The sequence below is a fragment of the Equus przewalskii genome, chromosome 10, assembly GCF_037783145.1.
Source record: "Equus przewalskii isolate Varuska chromosome 10, EquPr2, whole genome shotgun sequence".
Classification (NCBI taxonomy): domain Eukaryota; kingdom Metazoa; phylum Chordata; class Mammalia; order Perissodactyla; family Equidae; genus Equus; species Equus przewalskii.
Genome location: NC_091840.1, coordinates 22,257,356 through 22,276,671, shown reverse-complemented (window position 1 = coordinate 22,276,671; position 19,316 = coordinate 22,257,356). Strand labels below are relative to the sequence as shown.

The 19,316-nt window shown below is 42.6% G+C and overlaps 2 protein-coding genes across 7 annotated transcripts in view; both read left to right on the top strand.

Moving 5' to 3' along the window:
- WIPF2 (WAS/WASL interacting protein family member 2) overlaps positions 1-5,019 on the top strand; it is a 43,054-nt gene extending 38,035 nt beyond the window's left edge. For all 6 annotated transcript variants that reach the window (XM_070562041.1, XM_070562042.1, XM_070562044.1 and 3 more), the window contains one exon: positions 119-5,019. In XM_070562041.1, the coding sequence (XP_070418142.1) occupies positions 119-159 (41 nt within the window). In that variant the 3' untranslated portion in view covers positions 160-5,019. The remainder of the gene's footprint in view (positions 1-118) is intronic.
- Positions 5,020-8,152: 3,133 nt separating this feature from the next.
- On the top strand, positions 8,153-18,739 carry CDC6 (cell division cycle 6). Its single transcript, XM_070562023.1, has 12 exons — positions 8,153-8,375; positions 9,188-9,378; positions 10,171-10,452; positions 10,577-10,776; positions 11,025-11,200; positions 11,596-11,702; positions 12,146-12,285; positions 12,827-12,927; positions 14,094-14,158; positions 16,989-17,191; positions 17,628-17,768; positions 18,056-18,739. The coding sequence occupies exons 2-12, from the start codon at positions 9,201-9,203 to the stop codon at positions 18,143-18,145; spliced, it is 1,683 nt and encodes a 560-aa protein (XP_070418124.1). The 5' UTR covers positions 8,153-8,375; positions 9,188-9,200; the 3' UTR covers positions 18,146-18,739.
- The last annotated feature ends 577 nt before the right edge of the window (positions 18,740-19,316 follow it).

The following is a 19,316-nucleotide window of genomic DNA, read 5'->3' as shown; positions in this document are numbered from 1 at the left end:
TAGTCCCCAAGTTGTAAAGGTTAGCATAAAGAGCCTGTGGCTCATTTCAGGAATGTTTGGGTTATTCAGGGTCTGGTGGGTGACCTTGTGTGCATTATTTTTATTTTATTTTTTTCAGCTGCCCGTGGAGCCCCGCCTCTGCCACCCATTCTCAGGTGAAGCCTGGCTTGGTCCTGTTCCTCAGGAAAAGGATGGACCCTCTCCTCTTCTCAGATGGTCCCTTCCATTCCCCTGAAACCTGCATGAGAGCTCCTAACGTGTTTCTCCAGTGCAGCCAACCTCTAGACTCCAGGCTTCCTCCCTGCTCACCTCCATCTATGCATCTCGTCTCTCGACTTGGTGATCGGACTCTTTATATTGACAGTAGGGTCTCAAACCCTGCCTCCATCCCTCCTCTAGCAAGCCCTGCTAGCCAGATGAGGAAAAAGCTTCCATGTCTCCTGCTTTCCTCTTGGGGAAAGGTGCCTTGTTGTGATGAATTAACTCATTGTTGGGGCAGGATGGAGAATGGTACTCCTACATCCTCCTACCACTGTGGGGGGAACTTGGTGGGTATGTATTAGATTTCATCATTTGGGAGGCTGGAGGCTGGCATGGCCAGGACTTCTGGGGAGTGGGCATTTTTAGTGAAACAGGAAAGGAGTTTGCAGAGAAGTGATCTGTTTTAAAGGTCAAGTTTGAAGAAAGCTCAAGGAAATGGGTCTGCTTTATTTTTAGGGGTGTTTTGATTTTGCTCTCACCCCATGACTCCACCCCAGGGATAAGTTGGATATAAACACTAAATACTAATCAGTTGAACTAAACATCTAATAAAAAGAGAGGATGAAATAAACTGGGGATCCTTTTGGAGCTAGTCAGTTCCTCTGAAGCAAAGGGACCAGGGGCCATCTGAGTCCTCTGGGCCTCCCTGCCCTGTTTCCTCAGGGTGCTGAGACTGAGGGATCTTTTTCCTCCTTCCCCTCACCTCCCAAGAGAAAAGTCACTTTCATTCATTCATTCCTTCCAGATTCACAAATCCCAAAAACCTCCAGTGGGGTACAGGAAGAGGACCTTGGCCTTAATCTTGAGCCTTCCTCAGTCTTTTCTGACTGGCCCTGAAGGCCACTGGCCCTTTCAGTCCTGTCTAGAAACTTCAGCCCCTGGTGGGTGCTCCAGGATGACAACGAAGGGAAGAGTGAAGCACCTCCTGGAAGGGAGCAGCTCTGTGGGCTACGAAAGACTTTAACTAAGGCCTGCTCATTCTGAAGTTCACAGCCCATCTGACTGGGCGGGCTCTTGCTGTTCCTTTCTCTACCACCCTTGCCTTCGCAAGACTGCAGGGGTTAACAACACAGAAATAGAGAAGGGCGAGGAAGTCTATGGGGGTAGTCAAAGATTCCTCTGTGCCAAGAAGCACAGAGACTTTGGTGAGGTGTGCCTAGTCCAATTGATCTTCCTTGGCAGCCAGCAGTATGTTGTTTCTTCATCTTCCAAGTTCCTAGGTAAAGAGCACAGAGAAAATGGAGGTTCCCTATGTAGGAACTGAGCTTGAATGATGGGACAAGGACTTCTCCTTCTCCAAAAGCAGGATGAGGCTCCTGAGCTCCACACACCAGATGGTTTGGTTTGCTACAGCTCTTGCCAAGTGTAGAGACTGCTCCAAGCTTGCAGAGAGGACATGGCTATTCCTTGAAATGGGTAGGGAAAGTCAGTTTAAAAACTTCACCAGATACATCACAGGCTTAAACCACCTTAGGCACATTTCCAGTCTATTGGATTGCAGACTAAGGATCTGTGCACGATGCCCGGTGAACCCCAAGTCTTCCCAATACTAGATGAGAGAGGGCTCACCTTGGCTTATTTGTGTGGGGCTGCTATCCTTTGCCATCCCCTGGACCACAGTGACTCTTGGGGCAAACCATGATTAGGTCTGTCACCAAACTTTTCCAATCATTCTTTATTTATTATTCTACTTTTAAAATCCGTTAGCAGTTATCTTCCAGCAGTATCCCCAGCATCCTGAAGCCAGTAGAGCTGTCAGAGGGGATGCTGGTGGAGGGAAAAGGAGAGAGTACAGAGTTGATAGTGCAGCAGAGTTCCAGGGTAGATACTGACCAGTTATTGAACTTGGACTGTGAAACCTTCCCATTTATTTTTTAAATGGGAGTTGATGCCTTTGTACAATTTTATCAAAGTGTATCTTTTTTCCCCCTTTACTCAGACATAGAGCATCAAACTAAGTATCACAAGTAAAAGCCAAACCCCAGCTTTTCACTGGGGCTATCTTCCCTATGACCTGCTGCTCCTCATATTCCACTACATTTGGACTGTGTCAATGGGTATTGATTGTATTTTCATTTTCTTGGCCTCATGAGAAAAGGCCTAGGCCTAGATCTAGTCAGGTGGATTTTCTTCTTCAGAACATGTTGATGACACAGTACCTACTTAAATGTCTTTGCCTTATACATTATTTGGTCCCTCTGTTAATAACAGATTTGTCATGTATATTTACTATTGAAGAATGGGAATGTGATCCTCATAGTTATTGATCTATTTTGTATGTTGTAAAAAGCTTGTAATATAGGTTTAAGGTGGGCTGGCTGCAAGAGCACTAAAACTTCTCACCTTTTAAACTGCTCTTTTTATCTGCTTGTGGGAATATCGTCTCTTCAGTGGCAGATTGGGTGGTCTCATGTTGAGGCTGTTGCCCAGTCCCATTAATCCCCTTATCCTTTCCTAGAAGGAAGAGACATTGCCCAACTAAGCATCAGGAAGCTGTGTTAAAAGCCCTTGTGTGGGTTTGGTTTTATGATGTTTTTCTCTAGTGGGAAAAGCTTAATTATTTCTTACCGCCCTTTCTGGGAAGGGGGGCAGTGGCTTCCAAGTTTTTAAATGAGCTAGATGCCCCTCTTCCCCCTCTTCTCTAGTCACCAAACCTGGATCAAAACACTTTGATATTCCAGGTGTGATTTTCTCTATTGTGGGGATTTACTCCTGCTGCAGAGAAAATGATGGCATTTTCACAGCCTGGGCCCGCAGAGTGAGAGCACTTAGGGCTACCCCACCCAATGGATGTGAGGCTGCTGTCTCCAGCAATTCACCCCAGCCCTCCCAACCGGCAGAGGCAAGGAGACTAGCCATTGGCCATTGCACTGGGGGCATCCTCTCACCCCATAGCTTCCCAACTTGAAACCCAGATTTACCTCCAGAGAGAGGTGAGAAAAAATTGTAAATAGACTTGCTACGGAGCAACTCAGGGTTGGGGTGTGTTTTAATTCTCCTGATCACTTGAATCTGTAGGCTGAGTGCTTATGGGAGTGGGGGAGAAGTGTGACTCCAGGGTCCGTCCCTTCTTCGACGTTCTGGGGGTGGAGTATAGGGCATCTGAGGCCCTTTGATCACACTACACTGAGCTGTCTGTCTTTCTGGAAACCCAACCTACAATCAACTGCAAATCAAATTCTTCACATTCCAGTTGTAGTCTTTCTTTCCCTGTTGAATCTCAGTCCCTGGCTATGTGGTCAAGATGGTTTTCTGTAAACCACCCTAATTTAGGGAATAGGAGGCATTACAACTCTGCCTTCAAGACTCATCTCTTAAAAACAAAATGAAACAAAACTACAACCACCTTCAAAACACATATAAAAAAAGGGTAACTGTTTAACCGAAGGAAGGGTTTGGTTCCATTCAACTCCGCGTTCATTGTGCCTTTACTTGTGTTAGATTTCTGTGCTTTCTTCCTCTCTCCCTCTTTGAAGCAATTAAAATCTTCCTTGATAACTGCTGTTTCCTTCTTTCTGCTTTTGTTTCCAACAAGCTAGTGGGTTCCCTCTTTAATTGTCTTAAATCTCATTCCTCTGGTGACAGAGGGGCTGAGCCTTCTTTTTTCACGTCTAACCTTTGTCCTTCCCCATGGCAACCAGCATGGAAGTCATAGTCAACACTGAATAAAAGACCAGAGTGACATTTGTGAAGAGCGTGTGTGCGTATGTGTGTGCCCATCTTTGCATGTGGATCAGTTTCTTTTCTTTTAAAAAAATAATTTATTGTATGATTTATTTTGGAGTTATATTTCTGATTACAGCGCTCCCTCTCCCAGTTAGCATTGATTTTTTTACCCCTCTACAATGTATAATCTGGTCTCAGGTTGGATTCTTTGGTACATTTCTTCTGGATGCCGTGCAGTTTAATTAAATCTTGCTTAAAAACAAAAACACAAAACTGAAAACTGTGTACTCTTGTCTGGAATACCACCCCAAGTGGTGGCATAGAGAGGAGAAAATCTGTTGCCTCAGGTTAGTGTAGGGGCTTGTCTCCAGGTCCTCTGTGAAAGCAGATATACTGACTTGGGCAGAAGCATCTGTAGCTTCCTGAGGGTTTTTTCTCCTTCCTTCCTGCTGTGTTTTGAAAATCACAGTTCTAGTTAGCCATGCTGACTGGGTGATTCTGATAGACTTGGTCATTATTTATATTTGCCACTTAACTCTCCTTTGCTCCTGATTTCAGGGAACCCAGGAGACCCTCTGGCCTGTGTCCTTTCTTTATATCCCTTATGATTCTTTCTCCGTGTTGCATGGCAGATTCTCACACTGGGGTGTGAAAGTGAAGTTGGGGGGGCAGAGCATACAAGACTGTGTGTGTCTATTTTTATGTATGTTGCCTTTCTGTCTTCACTGCTTTTTAAGTTGAAATCTTAGCTGGCTTTCTTGAACTTTGACTTTAGGTGTAAAAATTGAACCAGACATTCTCTCCTTACTGTGGTCAGCTGACTTAATCACCACTAAGACTTCATGAGCTTAACTTGCACTTTCATGACTAGCAAAGGTCTTGAAATTATTTCCCATACTGATTCATAATGGGTGTGTGTATGAATCATTCTCACATAATTTAGATATAAACTTATGAAGGTGAGGGAGGGAGGGGGGAAAAAGGCCCCCTTTCATTTTCATCATCCGTACATGCCAGATTGGATGAATTCCTGATTATTTGACCCATCATTGTTATTAATATGATAAATAAACTACCTATTTATTGATTTAATTGTTCCTCCTGTGACTTTAAATAGCCTTCAAATGGAGCTTGCCTAAATGACCCTCAGCTTCCTAACCCTATAAGCTTTTCTATGCCCTATTGGGATGGTATTGCTAGTCTGCACACGCATGTGTGTGTGTGTGTACACACACAAACAGGATGCTGAACGGGTCCTTCCAGTGTGATTTGATTCCTTCCCCCATGATACTTCGTATGAATTAGCAGCTGATAAGGGCACCAGTTTACGCACTCTAATTATTACTGGAACATAGCAGCTCATTATTGTGAATGTGCCTCTTAAGTATTTCCTGGCCCACCCCAGCCACAAACTGTGTGACTCACTTCGAGGAAGCTGCCCCTCTCTGACTTCCTGTTACTCTGCAGACAGAGGAAAGAGAACTAAAACGTCAACTTCAGGATCCTGACCACACCAGAGGATACACTGTGGGGAAATGCTTTGCCTCTGATACCGCTGGAGCCCAGTTGGGGTCGTTTTACACATAATTGAATTCATACTCCACTCCTGGGTGTAGGGGTGTAAGATTTAAAGGACTATATGCTATCCGACCACAAAAAGTGTTCGTGAAAAAGGTGGATATCCACTTGGCAGGAATGTCCTTTCTATTCATTCAGCAAGCATTATTGCATACTTTACTCTGTGCCAGGTACCTACAATATGTAGATGAATAGGACACGGTTTTTGCCTCCAAGGAACTCAGAGTCTAGTAGAAGACTTCAGGACAGCTACCAGGAGAAACCTATGTAGGGTATTAAAAGGCTTTATGGTAATTAGCCAAGGAAAGAGCTTGGTGAGTAGCATTCCAGACAGGAAACAGCGAGGACAGAGGCAGAGAAGCAAGAAACAGTCTGGTGGTATGTGCATCATGTTACTGGAGTTTTGAAAAGGGAAAGCTTCAAGTAGGTAACCTTTTAGAGATGTTTTGATCCCGACGTTCTCTGATTTCTTTGCCTGCTTTTATAGTGGTCATTTACATTGGTAGGCTTCTCTTGGACTAGTGCTGTATTCCTGGTGAAGGTGTTCATAGGCTCCAACACGTTAATGTTTGTTAAGCATGTTAAGTTCTCATAGTTTCCTCTGCTTCCTCTATCCCACCGTAAGTGAGGGAGGTGGTTCACCTCCATCCCTTAAAGGTGAGGTGCCCAGGTTATAAAAATAAATATGAACAGTAAAGGTTGCTTCCTGGGTTCTATTGTCCTATTAAGAGGTCAGAAATAGGGGCTGGCCCCGGTGGCACAGCAGTTAAGTGCGCACGTTCCGCTTTGGCAGCCCGTGGTTCGCCGGTTCGGATCCCAGGTATGGACATGGCACCGCTTGGCAAGCCATGCTGTGTTAGGTGTCCCACATAAAAAGTAGAGGAAGATGAGCACGGATGTTAGCTCAGGGCCAGCCTTCCTCAGGAAGAAAAAAAAAAACGGATTGGTGGCAGATGTTGGCTCGGGGCTAATCTTCCTTAAAAAAAGTCAGAAATAACATTTGGTCAAAAAGCCTTCATTCTGTGGTAACCCTTTTTTCCATTCACAGCAGCCTAATCTCTTCAGGATGTAGTTTTCAGCTCCTGCAAAGCCTTCCCAAAATGTGCTCCTTTACCATCTCTTCCTCTTTTAGGGAAGGCCTATAGGCCACTTTAGAACCTATGCCTGTCTAATCCTTCCCCTTTGTTTAAGTGGTCAAGAGTGATCTGTCAGACTTCCTGAGTTTAAATTACAGCTCTTCCATTTACTAGTTGTGTGACCTTGGGCAAATTTACTCAACCACCTCTCTTTCAGTTTCCTCATTTGTGAAATGGAAATAATACCAACCTCATGGGGTGCTTGTGAGAATAAGTTGATATAGGTGAAATACTTGAACTCAGCCCCTGGCATACACTTAAGCACTCAATATTGGCTCTTATCTCCTGTATGAACTAACTAAATTGACTGACAATTGTAATATTGTTTTCCTACTTCTTAGCTTTATTGCTCTGTTTCATTTGATATTGAAGGATGAAAGATAAATGCTTACCATTACCTAGAGCTGGGTCCTGATCTTTAACAGAACTTGAGGCTTAACTAGGTTATTAGCTTTGGATACTGGCCTGTAAATTACTGCTCTAATTTATATTTTTCATTAAAAGCTCAGCTTGCCTCTTCTTCTATAGCAGTCTTCTCTGGCCCTGAAACCCTGGTGTTTAGCCATAAAAAAGATTTTAAAATTAAGGGGTCATAATTCTCTATACCCCCCACAGTGTGTGGATTAATGGGATTAATGATAAGGTGCACAGAATATCATATTTTAACCTTTAACAAAATAAAAGCAAAGGTCTAGCTCTATTTCTCATATTCGAAATACAAATCAGGGAGGATACTGTGATGAAGTGTAGTCTATTTCTTTATGCATGTGTAGAACTTTACAAAAGCACATTAGTTTGGCTGTCAGGGTGTCTGGGTCCTCGGCCCGTCACTGCTACCAACATGCTGTAACCTCTAATTAACCCTCCGCACATATGCCTTGAGCTTTGCAGGCTTGAGCATTAGAGAAGTAAAGCGCCTGAGGCCCGCCCAGTGACCGAGTGGTTAAGTTCGGGGGCTCTGCTTCGGTGGCCCAGGGTTTCGCCGGTTCGGCTCATGGGCGCAGACATGGCACCGCTCTTTAAGCCGCGCCAGGCGGCGTCCCGCATGCCACAACTAGAAGGACCCACAACTATGTACGGTGGGGGGCGGGGGGGGGGGCGGCTTTGGGAGATAAAAGGAAAAACAAAATCTTTAAAAAAAAAAAGGAAGTAAAGCGCCTAGTATGGTGCCTGGCGCCCTGCACCACCCCCAAAATGGAAGGTACTATGTGGTAGCTCTTTGATATTCTAGGCAATTAGGGTAATAAACATGGGTTCCAGCAGCCGTGAGAAGGGGCAACCCACATCTTTACACCTCCCCTCGAAAGAAGGGCGTGGAAATAGAGTCCTGTGCGGCAAAGACTACATCTCCCGCCGGGCTTTGCGGCGCAGCAGTCCCTCCTTACCCAGAGCCGCAACCGCGCGTCCTTCCGCCGAGGCCCCGGATGTAGATGATCTCTTTGCTTGGAGGGCGTGGCCTCCCCGTGGCGCTGAGACCTGGGGCTCTCTTATTGGCTGTGGGCCTTCCAGCTGGATTGGACGCGAAGGAGGGGGCGTTGGCCAAGGCGCGCGGCGCTCTGGCGACACCCAATCAGAAGCCTGGTCGGGCCTTGGCGGGAGGCGGGAAAGCTGCGGCTGTGGAGATTTGGCGCGAGCGCGTCTGGGCTTTGCCGCTGCGGGTGTGTGGTTTGCTTAGGAGCTTGTCGTGGAGAATCCCTGAAGCCGTGTGCGAGAGACAGGAAGCAGCCCGCCGAGGTGACGCAGCCCGGGGAGGTGGAGAGGAGAGCATTGCTCGGGGAGGCCTGGGGTCTGGGAGGCAGCGGAGTGGGGTGAGGGCCTGCGGCGAGGACCGCGGGTTCCGACGAGGCCCGAGGTGAAGCGAGGGGAGGAGAGCTCATCGCGGGAGGTCTGGGGTCGCGGCAAGGGCAGGGGGCTGCGCGCCCTCGGAGTAGTCTGGCAGTGTGCGTGGGGTAAAGGAGCTCAATGTGGTAGGAAGGCGGTGTTCCGGGCGGGGGCCGAAAGGTGTGTGGAGTGGGCACTCCGTGCAGAGTGAGGACTTGGGGCAGACTGTGAATGTGGAAGGTTGCTGGGCTAAGCTGGTGATAAAGATAGGTCCCGTCCCTGGAGTGAGGGCATTAGGAGTGTTCTAGAAGTCAATTAAGATAAACTTCTTATTTCATTGCTCAGCTGGTTTAGAACTTGGGCTCTGGAGCCAGAAGGCCTGGGCTTATATCCCTGCTTTGCTGTGTCTTTGGGCCGCTGTGTTCTCAGTTTTCTCATCTGGAAGATGAGGGTACTAGTAGGACCTACCTCTAAGGTGGGTGTAGAACTTAAATGAGTCAATGCCTAAAATGCTTATAACAGTGTCTTACACATAGTAGGTAGACAACAGGTGTTCCCTGTTATTGCAATGCTTAGGATGTGAAGCAGCACTGAATGCGAAAATATTGTTATAGCATAATTTTCGCATGAAATGAGTGTTGATCATCTGTATAAATTCCATGTTAGTTATTTTCCTTTCACTTTTGCCCATTGACCGGCTGTCCTGTTCTCTCTTTTGTACCCAGCTGTGTTGCCATCATGCCTCAAACCCGATCCCAGTCACAGGCTACAATCAGTTTTCCAAAAAAGAAGCTGTCTCGGACATTGGACAAAGCTAAAAACTCTAGTGACACCAAGGTAGCACTGACAAATGTCCAGGCCACACCCCGTCCTCCTTGTGTAAAAATTCTGCCTCTCAGCCCCAGAAAACGTCTGGGTAAGCTATCCATTATATAAGTACAACTTTTTGCCTGGTGGCTCTCGACTTCTCTTTCCTCAATAAGATGCCTAGGCCTTTGAAGCAGCTTTCTAAATTCAGCTAAGACCACTTTATTCGCTTTGGTTATGTTCAGAATGGTTGCTAAGTGCTAACTGAACTTCAGAGTTAAGCCACTTATGGAGATGATTTTCTGAACTACTTAGTAAATTTGATCTTCAGTTCTAAACACTGAACTTGGTTTTGTCAGTGTTTTAAATGACCTTGCGGTTAGTTATAAAGTATTTGGAAACTTGCCTCAGTAATTGTGAATAAGAGAAACAGGTGACATTCTTGTTTTAGAACAGTGGTTGGTAATCCTTTCTTGTTTTAGATCAAATGTTTTTGATGAGGGGTGATTTGGTTGTATCCAGAGACATTTTGGTTGTCACAACTTAGCTGGTGCTACTGGCATAATGGATAAAGGCCAAGGACGCTGCTAAATATTCTTCAATGCACAGGACAGTCCCCACAATGAAGAATTATTTGGTCCAAGATGTCAGTGGCGCCAAGATTGAGAAACCCTGTTTTAGAACAATCACAGAATTTCATCCCACTAAAACCCATTTGGTTTCTACCATATAAGAGGCAGTGGTGCCATCTGGTGGCCAATATTTGCTTCTAGATGAGAGGCATTTTATTTTGGTGGTTCTGAAGTGTTAGAAATTCACCTTTCTGGGGGTTGCGAGATCTTCACCAGTCATTTTAATATCCTTTGCTATGAATTACCATATTTTGATTTTAATGTTTCAGGTGATGACAACCTGTGCAACACTCCCCACTTACCTCCCTGTTCTCCACCAAAGCAAGGCAAGAAAGAGAATGGTCCCCCTCGCTCACATGTACCTAAGGGGCGCAGATTGGTATTTGACAATCAGCTGACAATTAAGTCTCCTAGCAAAAGAGAACAAGCCAGAGGTCGCCAAAACAAAATTCATTCCTCAGTTCAAAAAGGTCAAGACATCACAACAAATTCTGAGCAGAGATGTCCACTGGAGAAAGAGTCTGCATGTGTAAGACTGTTCAAGCAAGAAGGTTCGTTCTTACATGGCAGCTGTTAGTGGAGCCTCATAAAGAAGGCTGGTGACTCCAAGTGAAACCCAGTGAGTCTTCTCAGTCACCATTGTTGTGTCTTATTGTCCTTTTATATCTGGCACAGGTACTTGCTACCAGCAAGCAAAGCTGGTCCTGAATACGGCTGTCCCGGATCGGCTGCCTGCCAGGGAAAAGGAGATGAACGTCATCAGAAATTTCCTGAGAGAGCACATCTGTGGGAAAAAAGCTGGAAGTCTTTATCTTTCTGGTGCTCCTGGGACTGGAAAAACTGCCTGCTTAAGCCGAATTCTGCAAGACCTCAAGGTACATTGAGTCTGAATTATGATGCTCTTGCTAAAGTGACACTTTGTTATTAAGGGTTAAGAAAGAGTAGAAGTGCTTAGGGGATTGAAGGTTTGCCCAAAATAAGACGTCTTTAGTTTCATTGTCTAAATCTTCCCAAATGAAAGTAAGCTTATTCTTTTATGTGCTGTTAATTCCTCAATGACCCTTCAGGTTCCATCAAATCTTTATTTGAAGCCAAAATAATGCCCATGTTTGTGTTTTTCTAGAAGGAATTAAAAGGCTTTAAAACTATCATGCTGAATTGCATGTCCTTGAGGAGTGCCCAGGCTGTATTCCCAGCTATTGCTCAGGAGATTTGTCAGGAAGGAGTATCCAGGCCAGCTGGGAAGGACATGATGAGAAAACTAGAAAACCATATGACTGCGGAAAAGGGCCCCATGATGTAAGTATTGCTCTGTTGCATGTTGTTCTGTGAAAATCTGCAAGATCTATTGCCCACAAACTCACATTCTAATCTCTTGAATTTATCAGTTTGCTCATAAAGAGAACAATTCCTATATTCTATGAGAGGTGGTTACATAAACTTAAAGGGAAAGAAGAAAGGAAAAATACACCTTCTAATTTTAAAATGGAAAAAATGTTTTTAAACGAATTGCTTGATTGTGTTACTTTTTCGTGATGGTGGGGGTATTACATAATAGTGAATGGAGGTAGGACACATTATGATCTTCAAACTGGTCTCACTTGTAGGAATGTGACCTACAGTCAGCCCAGATCAAACAGATTGGAGAGTTTAGAAGGTGAACATGGATACTAATTGTTTCTCTTTATGTGTAGTGTGTTGGTGTTGGATGAGATGGATCAGCTGGACAGCAAAGGGCAAGATGTATTGTACACACTGTTTGAATGGCCATGGCTAAGCAATTCTCGATTGGTGCTGATTGGTTAGTACTCAACTGTTAATGTTACGTGGTGGTTCTAAAGAATTCGTTTTCTTTCATCTCTTCAGCTTATTTATCACCTATTATTTTATCTTTAACCAGCTTTCTGCTTGTCAAAATAAGAAAGTTACTATAAAATAATAATTTTAATCTAAGGCAAATCAATTTTTTAAGTCTGAATAGAAATGACATAGTATTGCATTTCAGAGACAATTGAATTTGAGAGTATCTTGTCTTGCTTATCAGTCAACAGTTGTAAACCTAACTTGAAAAAAGCATTCTATGATGACATCTTACCTGATGAGTGTTGGTGGGGGGGGGTGGCAAGTGGGAAGCAACAATTGCAATGCTGGATTATGACTGGAAACTCTGTTCAGCTTTAGTTTAGTTTAGTTTTCTTTTTAGGGTGATGTGACCAGTGATGGTTAGTGTTATTTCCTCCTCAGGTATTGCTAATACCCTGGATCTCACAGACAGAATTCTGCCCAGGCTTCAAGCTAGAGAAAAATGTAAGCCACGGCTGTTGAACTTCCCACCTTATACCAAAAATCAGATAGCCACTATCTTGCAAGATCGACTTAATCAGGTAGGTGCCAACCATTGTACCAAATTATGCGTTCCTTGGATCACCTGTGTTGGGGAAATGTAAGAATAGTTCTAAAGTATTTTGCTTTGATTGCTTTACTAAGCAGGGAGTTCGAATGGGCCACAGTGAGAATATCTTATGTGAATTTCCAGCCATGGCTCCATTTATTGGATGCCTCAGTGTTGGAATAAAAATAAAAGTTAGAGGAATTACTCAAATGCTTCTTTAATGGCATTTAAAATAGGGCCTATAAAAAACTTTCTGTTTTGAAAATGACCAGATAGAGTTTAGTTTAGTTTAATTTTGCTAATTTAAGTTCTGATTACTTTTTTCCCGTTTATGAACCTCTACCACATTCCTACAAAATATTTAAATATGTGAAATCTCCCTTTACTTATGAGTAGAAAAAGTATCTTTTAGACCCTAAAGGGTAGCCCATCAAGTTTAGACTTAAGTGTGAAAATATTTATGTCTGGGACCTAAATTACAGAGAGGGGGAATCTTATAGTTCAAGTTGTCATCTGCTATGTCTTGTCCAAAGGTATCTAGAGATTGGGTTGTGGACGATGCTGCAATTCAATTCTGTGCCCGAAAAGTCTCTGCTGTTTCAGGAGATGTTCGCAAAGCGCTAGATGTTTGCAGGTGAGTTATGGTACTATTGGCTGTTTTTATTAAAAAAAGAAATGCTGTTAATTGTCTCTTGTAACTCAAATGATTGTAGCTTAAGAGGCTTTATTCGGCCACTTTTTACACTCAGAAAGGAGGACTTGTTTCTCAGTGGGGAGCTCTGCATTTCCACCGTGTTAATGTCTGAAACATTATCAGTCCATTACCTACAGAGGGAGAAACAAATGAGATGTTGCTGGCACTCCCTGTGGTGATTATAGATTGGTTAATTACATTTGTATTAAAAAAGACTCCAGTTTACTTTTCCATTAGCTGGTCTCAAGCAGGTTTATTTATGGACCTGAACCATCTTTGCCTTTAGACTTTTTTCCCCTTCCTTTGCTTTTGTGAGCACCCCTTCCTCCACTTGGTGGTCCCCCACAGTTGTACTCCAGACCTCTCTCCCTTCCCATCCCCCAGCCCCTCCTGCTGAGGAAAGCCTCTGTGCTGACTGATGAAATTTCTTCCTTCCCAGTAGGGACACTGGGTCCATTAAAATGATACTTGCTGTGCTGGCCTGCTGGTCTAACCTCCCCCTACTGCCATGCACAAGATCCAGGTCTGGCTTATGGCTTCCTGTGGGCAAAGTACTTTGGAGAGAGCAGTGGGAGAGTAAGTTCTTGCTGTTGCTAGATGGCATGATCCTGGATTTGAAAGTTTCCCCTAGTCTGCAAACTACTTGGGTAAAGACTGCAGCTATGAGCAATAGTCATGTGGGCTGGTGTGGTTTAGCCTACACATATTCTATGTATATAAAACTGAGGACTCCCCTTTTAGGTCTGGTGTAGATGGGTGGTACTGGCTCTCTTTAGTCAGTCGCCCACATTACATAACCTCTCTCCTATCCATGACATTTTCTCCTCATCCAAAATGTTATCATTGGCTTGATGTGTGATGACCTACTTGGCATCTATAACAGGAAACCATGTAGTGTTGAAGTTTCTCAGATTCCCTGGTCCATGAATTATTTCAAGGCAATTAAGTCCCCTTTAGCTGAGACATAACCCGGTTTTGTTTGGTGGCTTTAAAATTATAAAACATGCTGGTTTTTTTTGTTAATGTATCTGTTTTTGAACTTGGTGGTTTGATGTAGTGTTTGGTGTGACTCAGTCTAAATTAATTTTAGAAATATTTTTTTATAGGAGAGCTATTGAAATTGTAGAGTCGGATGTCAAAAGCCAGACTATCCTCAAACCACTGTCTGAATGTAAGTAGTTTATCTCCTTCCCATCTTCCTTTATAATTAGAAGCTTAACTTTTCTTAGGAAAGAGGGAGAAAGATGAACATAGTTAAATCCACACTCACCCATTTTTGTGTGTGTGCCTGTGTTTTTGGTCAATTTTATCTACTTTATTTCAATCTTGCCTGCCAGTACTATAGTCCATCCATTACTGGAAATGAGTTCCCCAGGGTGTTACATAAATGGCTGGGACAGAGTAAGTTTTCTTTCCAAGCTCTAGGAATGAAAACTGTAGACAATAAGGTTGGATCAGCTTCTCTTTGGGTGTTTATATTGAGTGCACTTCAGGTCTCCGTACAGGTGAAAGCAAAGCCTGGTAAATAGGAGAGAGTCAGACAGTGAAAGAATTGAGTTCAATGTGCCATGTCTCAAGACTTTAAACAATGCTAGGAGGGTCAAGGTATGAAGATGATATTGCTACAGTAAACTATGGGCTGTTAGAAAAACAACATTTAATTTTCCTTTCCCTCAGCCTTGTTCTCTTAGTTATCCCAGATGTAAAATGGCCATGAACTACATACTTATCTTGTCAGTGTTTAATATCCAGCGTTAATCTTTAGAAACAGGACAGTCTGATTTGATTGTTTCTTCCTTAACTCCTGCAGTGGTTGAGAGTTATTAAAATTGTTTCTAGCACTGTAGTTTCACAGAACACACTTTGTTTTTTTCATCAACTTATTGAAAGAAAATTAATAAAAATATTTCACATGAACAGACATTTCTCCAAAGAAGATATAAGTATGGCCAATAGACACATGAAAACATGTTCATCATCACTAATCATCAGGAAAGTGCAAATCAAAACTACACTAAGATATCACCTTACACCCATTAGATTGGCAAAAATATCCAAAACCAAGAGTGACAAATGTTGGAGAGGTTGTGGAGAAAAAGGAACCCTCATACACTGTTGGTGGGAATGCAAACTCGTGCAGCCACTATGGAAAACAATATGGAGATTCCTCAAAAAGTTAAAAATAGAAATACCCTATGACCCAGCCATCCCACTACTGGGTATCTATCCTAAGAACCTGAAATCAGCAATCCCAAGAGTCCCCTGCACCCCTATGTTCATTGCAGCATTATTTACAATAGCCAAGACGTGGAACCAACCTAAATGCCCAGAAACTGATGACTGGATAAAGAAGATATGGTATATATACACAATGGAATACTACTTAGCCATAAAAAAGGACCAGATTGTTCCATTCGCATCAACATGGATGGACCTTGAGGGTATTATGTTAAGCGAAATAAGCCAGACAGAGAAAGACGAACTCTATATGACTCCACTTATAGGTGGAAGTTAACATATAGACAAGGAGAACTGATCGGTGGTTACCAGGGAAAAGGAGGAGTAGGGGAGGGCACAAAGGGTGAAGTGGTGTACCCACAAAATGACTAACAATAATGTACAAATGAAATCTCACAAGGTTGTAATCTATCATAATCTTAATAAAAAATAAATAAATAAAAATTTTTCAGAAGTAGCCGCACTTAGTGCTTAGGCTGATGGTAGGTAATATATGCCAATGCATAGATTAGATACTGGTTTCTCTTCAACTTTTCAGATTATTCCCTTTTTTCCCCGTCCCAATAACATTTAGGCTTGTCAGTGGTCCCTGTGAGCACCACTGGCACACATAGCTGAAAGAGGCTTTAAGTTCCGGCCATAAATTACTAGACAGAACCTAATTTTTGTCATTTGATCTCTGGTATTTGTGATTAGCTTTTAATGGCTCTAGAAAGCTATAGGGAGACTGACTTCAGCTAAATATAAGAAGACCCTTTCAATAAATAGCACTAACTGGGCTTCTTTGACACACAGTGACTTCTCCAGCACTGAAGACATTCAAACAAAAGCTGGATAGATGACCATTTGGTTGGGATTGTTTTAGAGGAGATTCAGCCATTGGGTAGGGAGCAAGAACAGACCTCTACATTCCTTCCAACTTTAAGACTCTGCTACTTGATCAGTGATCTCTAGTTTCTCCACTTTTAGTCCTCTGCAGCATCCTGTTTGTGGTAATGAAATAGAAGCAAATTGTTGTGGGGCTAATGCACGTGGTCTCAGGAAGTAACTTTAGGCAAAGGTTGTTTCAGAGCAAATCCCTCCTCTGTCTTGCAATTCATGCATCTCCAAACAATGAGTCCATAGTCCTGTGCGGCTGTTGGCAGCTTCCCAACCTCCGGCCTCTGGGATGGTACTATCTGCTAAGATATCCAATGACATTTTCTCAAGTGTTGCTCTACTGTAGATCAGCTTGGACAAGTGAACGAAAGCTCAAAGGTCATTTGGGGAGGCTGTCTAGAGGACTTACGTAGGATTGACTTGCCTGTCCACATTTAGCCACTCATTTGATTCAAAATATTGGGTAATTTTTCCAACTTTTTTTTCCTTTCTTAATTACCAAGCATGGTTGTCTTTGCTTCAAGATTCTGTTCTTTTTTACCTTTGAGATATGAGGAACTTCCAAGGCAGAACTCAGTTCTCTGTCTGGTTCTTTCTTGACGTGGATTTTGACTCTTTGACATTAAGTTGCATTCTATAGGACAGACTAGTTCACCATTCTGCCAGAAAAAGGATAACCCTGCTTTACAAGTTATCCACATTATTTGGGCATCTTTCTGAGGATAGCATTTTCTCTCATCCTTAGTTTCTGTTAGAGAGTTGGAACCTCTGCTTTGGTGCGACATGACTGCACTTGAATTTCCTTCAGCTAAAACTTCGTATCACCTGTCTCAGTACACACAATATCTTAAAATCTAATTAAGCTTGATTTATTTACTTTATAGGTAAATCACCCTCTGAGTCACTGGTTCCCAAGCAAGTTGGTCTTATTCACATATCCCAAGTCATTTCAGAAGTTGATGGTAACAGAATGACTTTGAGCCGAGAAGGAGCACAAGATTCCTTCCCTCTTCAGCAGAAGATCTTGGTCTGCTCTTTGTTGCTCTTGACCAGGCAGTTGAAGATTAAGGAGGTCACTCTGGGGAAGGTTAGTTGGGAATCTTAGCAGATGGAGCTGGGGTGGAGATGAGAATCTGCTTTGCAGAGCAGATATTTTCCAAAAGGTCTGTCAAGCTCCAGATGATATGAATTAAAAATGGATTTTAACAGTAAGAATAAATACTGGTACCATATAAAAGGCAGCTGACTCTATTTCCCTTGGGTTGTGGTTGAGAATTTACCATTAATCTTCTCCCCTTCATTTCTGCCTCTCCCTGTGAAATATATAAAGCCCCTTTCCTGCATTACAGTTTAGGGTTTTGGCAATATCTACAGAATGCCTGTTCAAGGATTTTATTGAAAAGAGGGAGAATTAGAGTATTCAGATATCTTTTTTGCAAACCCAAACTCACATTTTAAAAGAGATTATAAGGTGACAAGCGATATGACTTTTAAGCAACATTTGTTCTCCCTTGTTTCCTCAGTTATATGAAGCCTATAGCAACGTCTGTCGCAAACAGCAGGTGGCAGCTGTGGACCAGTCAGAGTGTTTATCACTTTCAGGGCTCTTGGAGGCCAGGGGCATTTTAGGATTAAAGAAAAACAAGGAAACCCGCTTCACAAAGGTACAACTAACTGCTTCTTTGTGACATTGCTTTTAATTGTCGTGTTTTGGAGAGCTTATCTTTTGCTAAAGATTTAAAAATGACCACAATTGATTTGTTTTTTGTTAGGTAGGATTTAAGATCTGTGAGGACGGGACTGCAGTATGAATGAGATATTTTTTGCAGGCCATTGAAAAAGCAGTGTTTAGCCTCTTGTAACAAAAGTTTAACATGGTAGAAGTTTATGTAATAAAAACTTTGCTTTTGTGAGTTCTCTACCGTGAAAAGTCCTCTTCTCTTCTTTCCAGGTGTCTTTGAAGATTGAAGAGAAGGAAATAGAGCGTGCTCTGAAAGACAAAGCTTTAATTGGAAATATCTTAGCTATTGGATTGCCTTAAATTCTTTTATACTAATGCCCCATTTGAAAGCATCCAGCTGGCATTTAGAAAGCTGTGGAGTCTTCATTTTAGTGCTTTATACACTCAGGTCTGAAAACAAATATGATCTTTTTTACATGAAACTGGTAAATTTTAATCTATAGATTCATGAATATTAGCACAGCATAATATGTTTGGGTCTTATTATTTTTATGCATTAAAAATTACTGAGTAGACCCTTTTTAATTACATTCACTACTTCTACCACTTCAGTGTCGCTAACCAATATGCTTGTAAGTATACAGATTATTTTGTACAATGTGCATATGTTTACCTCTTAGTTTCCTCAAACACTGGTGTATTTTAAAGAAGTTTGGGGCTAGAGTAAGAAGAATGAAAAAGGATGACAGGAAAATAAGCAAGTCCACATGGAGATTTGGAGGACACTTTGGTCAAAGAATTTCTTTCTTTTGGAGTATACTGTGTTCATGTTTCACTTACTTCCACATTGTGACATTTTAAAGACTACTTCAGTTTCTTGGGTACTCCCAAAGTTGTGGGGGTGATAAGGAGAATGTAATTCTTCAGATTGTGAATATATTTATTTTTAAGTTGTGTTCTTTGTCTTTTTAAGCAATCGCATTTCAAGAGAGCTCAGACTTTTAAAAGGCAATGTGAAAATTCCTCCCCAAACTGTCCCACAGTCTTAGCTGCCCTAGATGAAACCACTTGTTTCAAGACACCTTAGTTTGGGGTTGGATTTTCATCTAAACCTCATATTGTTCCAATCTTAATAGATAAATCAATCCATATGGTTACTCAAGTCCCCTTTTCTGGGTTTGGTTTCCAGTGGCATTAAATGGCAATTACTGATGGGGACACCAGAGGGCACTGAGTGCCTTGAAAGCACAAACATGGGGCTGGGGTAGTCTTGAGGAAAGGGAAAAAAAGCTTAAGTTTGATTTGTTTGGGAGATTGCTGTACTTTTATAACTCAAACAAATGCTTGGAATGTAAACTATGTGTGATTTGAATGGTCTGAGAGCCAGTGACCAAGTCTGTGCTTCTCCCTGAGCTCTTCTGACTCCTGTCTTTCTGATATGGACTTGAGTTTGGGAACTTGATACATGTACAAATGATCTGTTGGCCACTGTTTCATTCATGCTGCCCACTGTATCCTTGCAATGTGATCT

Excerpts from the sequence above, each read along its gene's own strand:
- CDC6 (XM_070562023.1), top strand. The coding sequence starts at position 9,201 with ATGCCTCAAACCCGATCCCAGTCACAGGCTACAATCAGTTTTCCAAAA. Across the intron at positions 10,777-11,024 it reads GAATTCTGCAAGACCTCAAG|AAGGAATTAAAAGGCTTTAA; the intron begins GTACATTGAGTC and ends GTGTTTTTCTAG. Across the intron at positions 14,159-16,988 it reads CCTCAAACCACTGTCTGAAT|GTAAATCACCCTCTGAGTCA; the intron begins GTAAGTAGTTTA and ends TTTACTTTATAG.